This window comes from Zingiber officinale, chromosome 3A (genome assembly GCF_018446385.1).
Source record: "Zingiber officinale cultivar Zhangliang chromosome 3A, Zo_v1.1, whole genome shotgun sequence".
In the NCBI taxonomy this organism is placed as follows: Eukaryota; Viridiplantae; Streptophyta; class Magnoliopsida; order Zingiberales; family Zingiberaceae; genus Zingiber; species Zingiber officinale.
Window position 1 is genome coordinate 93,929,407 of NC_055990.1, and position 5,999 is coordinate 93,935,405.

The 5,999-nt window shown below is 36.5% G+C and overlaps 1 protein-coding gene across 1 annotated transcript; it reads right to left on the reverse strand.

Moving 5' to 3' along the window:
• Window positions 1-359: 359 nt before the first annotated feature.
• LOC122052061 (GDP-Man:Man(3)GlcNAc(2)-PP-Dol alpha-1,2-mannosyltransferase-like) lies at window positions 360-5,455 on the reverse strand. The gene is made up of 7 exons (XM_042613452.1): window positions 5,091-5,455; window positions 3,882-4,168; window positions 3,023-3,209; window positions 1,658-1,726; window positions 1,340-1,539; window positions 930-1,039; window positions 360-845 (listed from the first exon to the last, which is right to left on the reverse strand). The coding sequence occupies exons 1-7, from the start codon at window positions 5,391-5,393 to the stop codon at window positions 586-588; spliced, it is 1,416 nt and encodes a 471-aa protein (XP_042469386.1). The 5' UTR covers window positions 5,394-5,455; the 3' UTR covers window positions 360-585.
• Window positions 5,456-5,999: the final 544 nt, after the last annotated feature.

Here is a 5,999-nt window from a genome sequence, read left to right on the forward strand (position 1 = left end):
TAGTGCCGACTCATTTTACTTGGCTTGCTTAGTGTCGATCGATAGATCTTCACTTGCAGCAACAGTATTTCAAAGCATCCCAACTCACCAAGCTTAATCTTGTTCACTGTGGCTTGATCAGCCCCTCGACCTAGTCAGTGTGCGTAGCTCAACCCACTTGGCTCATCTAGTCCAACCAACCACTCGACCGGGCATCTCATCAAACCTGACCAATCCGACCTAGAATTAATTTATTATAATATTATCTAAAAAACCTAATTCAAAAATCATAAACAATGTTCATGAGAGACTTGGGCAAGGAGATGGATTTTTATCTAATTATCAAACAATCAAATAAAACAAACAAGCGAACACAGTGGTGAAATTGTAATCATATGACCTAGTTGTCATGAGTGCAAGTTATTAAACATCCTCTTACAATGTAAGATAAAACTAAGATAAAATTACGTCTAATAGACCCTTCCCCGAAACCAAGTATTGATACAAGAACGTAAACTGATAGTCACCTAACAATCCAACTAGAACCGAGGGAAAAAAAATCCTGTGCAAAATTGGAGAAATACAACAAAAGCAGGTGAATCGAGTTCAGGAAGAAGTTTTCGGTGAAGTTTTTAGTGTGAGGATAGATCGAACTGCAGCCTTGAATTCGTCAAAGAATTTCCCCTCTGAGAATCTCGAAGCGCGCTCTCTAGCAGCAGTGGCTATTGCGAGCCTCTCGGGCTCGGACATCTTGAACACTTTACTTATTGCTTCGGCATATTCCTCTTTGTCGGAGGCAAGAAATCCGGTCCGTCTCCCATCTTCTTCTACAACGATATCCATCTTTGGGCCTGCTGAATTATTGGCTGATGGGGAAAGAATCATCTATTAGTTCGAAGGGAAACATATGGGCTTTGGGTAAACAGTAGATGTGACTAGTATAGACTAACCGATTGGTATCACACCAGCTGCCATGTATTCTACAACAACGATTCCAAAATGCTCATCTATCATAGAATGGAGCCCTGCAACAGCACCTCCCAGAAGTCGGACCAAGTCCCTGTGTCATGTCGGAACAGCAAGAGATCAGAGAACTTCGAAGCCATTTGTAAACAAAGAATTAAAATGTGATATTTAAATTCATACTGAAAGATCAATGCGATAAACATGAGATGCAAGCAATAGGTGTATCGAAATTTTATCCATGACCAAGCATAGATCAATCAAGCAAAAAAAAAATGACCAAAAAACAGAAAATAAAGTAGCACAGATTGGTCGCGAGAGAAAATAAGAACCTAAAGGCAGAAAATTGATTTATCTGAAAAAATTGTAAATAAATGAGCAGAAATGGAGATCATACTTATACATAACATCCCTGTGGAACTCCACATAGTTATCAATATTTAATTCTCTAGATCTGTCTTTGAGCTTCTGCAATCTTGCTTCGTCCTGCTTGTTCCGACAGCTGCCAACAAATTGGAGCTTAGGTCTAGGCGATGATGAGTCTTGTTTTAGTCTCTCGATCACGAGTGCAAATGCTTCCAGCTGAAGAGTGTGGGCCTGGATGCGAAAACAAATGTCTAGTTAATATTTGCTGTCAATTATCCATGTGACTAAGCAAGAATCAAAGGCAAATGCAAATGTCTCCAACCACATTCATATTATGATAACAGCTTACCTTCTCTGGGCGAAACTGGGCAACAGATATAAACACAGGATTCTCGACTGATCTTTCTAATGGAAGCATCTGCTTGGACATTCATGAGTTCATGTCATCTATGATGGATATAAATGAAGCTCTGCCAATGAATAGTTAATGAAACTAGAAGATAAGGACAAGTTGCTAGAAATGCTCAAATCACAAATTTATTAGTAATGCCACGTCTTAGACACATTCAAAAAGATGAAACTTCCAACTTTGCAAACATCTAAGCAATCAGATGCAGATAACACTCGATCCAACTAGACAAGCATCAAAAGATATGATAGAGCTTAGAATGATCTTGGTTCAACATGAGCAAAAAAAAAAAAACTTCCAACAGAAAAAATAAACATGGAGATAAAGAAAGAAAAAGTAACTTATCATCTAGAAGCTAATTGTTTTCATTTGATATTTTTAATAACCAAATGGTTGGAAAGAGAACCCTCTGGTGATATGAGCTTATAGGGTTATAGGTGTTGAAATTTTAAGCTACTGGGTTTCCTCAAGTTAAAAAACAAACAAACTAGTAAGACATGATTATAGTAACTTCTTGTTGGATAGTGCAAAGAAGCTACTAGGCTAAATAGCGTCATAATGTACATCCCATGAAAATTTTCTTTTAGTTTTTTTTTCCTCTTTCTACTATTCTTCCACCCTGGTAAACAAGTTATTAATGATGAGATAAAGTGGAACATCCATAACTTTTATAAAATATATAAGTAAACGACCAACATTTGGTTATACAAATGGAAAATAGGTGGCTTTATGAGGAAAAGTGAAGATAGAAAGAAAAATATCTTGAATGGGTTTAAAGATTTTTTAAACTCCATGATATTATTAGCCTGATAAGTGCAGCAAAAATAATTGATTGGAGTTGGCCTCTCTATAAATGAAGTCAAACTTCTTAAATGTTACACTTATACAGTTAGTATCAATTCCAATCCTAGGTTTTCACCAACGCAGCAATCTACCATGCTTGGTGACTGCAATTTTTAATACAGATTTTTGATGAAGAGATCACTAAAATTTTCCAACACAATCCAAGGTTATTGTCGGTTGTCCAAACTCTTTCTCATTAATCAACTCTGAAACTTTTGCTGGTAAGTGCTGTATTCAATTTCTCAAATAAAATTGGATCAGGCATCATTGGTTCCTGTTCATCTTGGGGGTTCAGATTGGAATCAACAGATTTCAAAAACCAAGCAAACACACAACCAACTTAACGTTCATATTCATCTAAGTTCTAGCACATACGCCATATTTTGAGGATGAAAAGTGTGGTTACATAACAGACATTGAATGAGATGGTTGATAAAAAAAAAAATTAGAAGAACAATCAACCTGAAGCGATGAAGTATCGCAGGGAGGGTAAACTCTTTTAGTGTGTTGTGAGATCCTCCACAGCTTCTCTATATGTGATTTGGTCCATGAGGAATTTACCATTGCAAGATGTGCACAGGATCCAACCAATCCATATAGCCAACTAAACAATGTATAATAGACAACTTTGCACTGTGATAGTAAAACACTGCAAAGAAAACAAAATATAAGGTGTAAGATTGTTTTTAATCTATCCAAGAATAGGTCTCCTAATAAAAACAACCAACCATAGGAGAGCATATTCTGTTAATTCTTTAAATTAGAGGCCACCAATTAGTGTGAGTTTCCATAATATGTCGTAACTGAAAGTGAAACAGAGGAATTAATATTCATCACTTATAAATTTTATTAATCATGGTGAGGCAAAGACAATAAATATTTTGACCTGCACAAATTACCAAATGAGGTATCACAAAAGCTGAAATACCAAGTTTCCCATTTTGTGCTCTATCAATGATTCAACTTGTACATATGTTTTATAAACCATACAACAACTGACCATATAACTTCAAAAAAATATTTGCATTGCATATGAGACAACGAGTTCTAAGCTGAAAATTGTTAACAGGCCACTACAAAAATATGCTAAGCAACTTAATGAAAATGATGTAGTTTGTAGACAATTTGTGGAATCATACGTGATAGTGGAATAACATAAGCTTAAAACTGGCAAACGAGATCAAAATTAACAATACATTGGTCTGTGAAAGAAGATCAAGGATACAGTTCTAAGATGTAAGAATTCCTATACCTGCAGGAGAATTAGAGCTAGCAAGAATTTATGGATAACATTACTTAAATGTTTAACTCAATTCAATACCTGTTGGCAATTAAAGCATCATTGTTGTACATAGAGTTGAATTGAAGAACACGAGAAACCATGTCTGAACTGATAGTCGGATAATGAGTGTAGCAAATAACTTTGCACCCGAAAATCCGTGCAAGTGGATATGTAAAAGCATAGCCGCTAGTATCAAAATAGACTTGAGGTGTGAATTTGCATAAAGCTTCCCATGAAAGGTACACTGAGCCAAGGCTTTGTCCAATCATAGTAAAACGTGGATATGTGTGTTCTTCAACCCACTTCCTTCGGTACAAATGAACAACCTAAAAAGTGCAAGTTGGCAAGTTAAGATGCAAAAAAACTTGAGGAAAAAAATGAAGTATCAGAAAAGAAGAGAAGAAGAGGTGGAGAACAACTAACTTTCTAGTATTGACTTTTTGGTGAAACTTAAGCAATTACTTCACAAATGTAAATAGTGAAACTAGCATCCGTAACCTATATCCATAATCATATTAACTTACATAGGCCAAAAGCAAGTGATATCACTAAGCAAGAAAGCATCATCAAATCCACAACTTTGGCAATATGAAATATAAATGACAATCGATAATGTCTAACACAAGAAATTTTGTGTAAACACAATATCTTAAAATCCACATCAGTCATTAATAACAACTGCTAATACCACATGCTTGTATTATTTTTGCAAAACTAAATCAATGTATATCATAATCATATTCATTTGTATATGCCAAAAGCAATCTATATCACTAAGCAAGAAAGCATCCTCAAATCCACACCCTTTTTAGCAATCTGAACTGCAAATGATGACCTTCAATGCCCAACACAAGCATGAGTTTTTAGGTGAACATAACGTGCTAGAATCCTCATCATTTATTTTGGAAAAAAAAAACTAATGAATCACTACATACTAGCATAATTTTTTGTTTGTCGTATCTTCTTAAGTGAATAAAACTTATATATATCCACCATCAGTACAACAATAGAACACAGAGAACCTTCTAAAATGTTCTGCACCATGAAAGGTCTCACTACGACCCCTCGAAGCATACTGTGTTTATATTATTGAAGAATCAACAAGGAACCAATTTGACAAAACCTGATTTTCACATGGAATTCAAGGAGCCACGTTAGGAGAAAAGTAATCGACAAGGGACCAAGAATATATAAATCAGCGAAATCAGGGGGAAAAAAAAAACTAGTGCTTAGATATTGTGAAGCTACCTGAGGAGGGCGAAGAAGCCTGACGCCAAACCGATCGAGGGCACGTCCAGCAAGACTCTGAGGGGAGGCATCATCGCCGGTGAATATAGCGCAGTCTAGATCAGGATAATCCTCCTGAATTGCCTTGACCGAGCACCATAAAACCCTCTCCCCGCCGCCGCCGTCGTTGGTGTAGGGATGGAAGAAGCCCACCGCCTTCCGCCGCCTACGCCGCCCCAAAATCACAGCCGATGCCACCGATAAGAACACCAACGACAGGAAAGAAGAGATCAAGGCGGAGAGCAACGAGATCCAGAGCCCCATGACCAAAGATTTTGAGGAGGGGCGAAGAAGGAAGCATGAAGCATAGCAGGCGCATCCGCTCCCGAAAAGATTATTTTCTTCATTATAATCCATGGTAAAAGTTTCCAAGTGCCCCCTAAAGATTAGCAAAACTTTTAAAAGGCCCCTTAAATTTCATGTTTACATCTCCTGAATATTTTTATAGTTAAATTGAAAAGGGCTTCATTTCTTTTAATTAGCGTCCAAATGGCGTTCATGTTAAAAAAATATCAAAAGTACTTGTCCTATTTTTTATTTCAAAATTAATATAACAATATTAGCATAGAACCAGAGTAATTTTAACATGGACAGATTTATTATATTGGTATAAGGATCCATTTTCGACGGTGGCATATGTTGGTGTAAATAACACCAGAATTAAACTTAAATTTTAATTTTATCAAATGTTTAAGTTAAATTTTATTGTGATCTAACAAGTTGACTGAGTATACAAGCTGTTTACTCAATCGAGAAAAACCTAGTTGGAGATTAGGCAGGAGAAATCTTAGCAGATCGTGGAACCCAGGTGAAAATCCAAGTGGGTCGAGGGAACCCGATGCTTGGCGGTGTGATCGAGAGGTCTGGAAG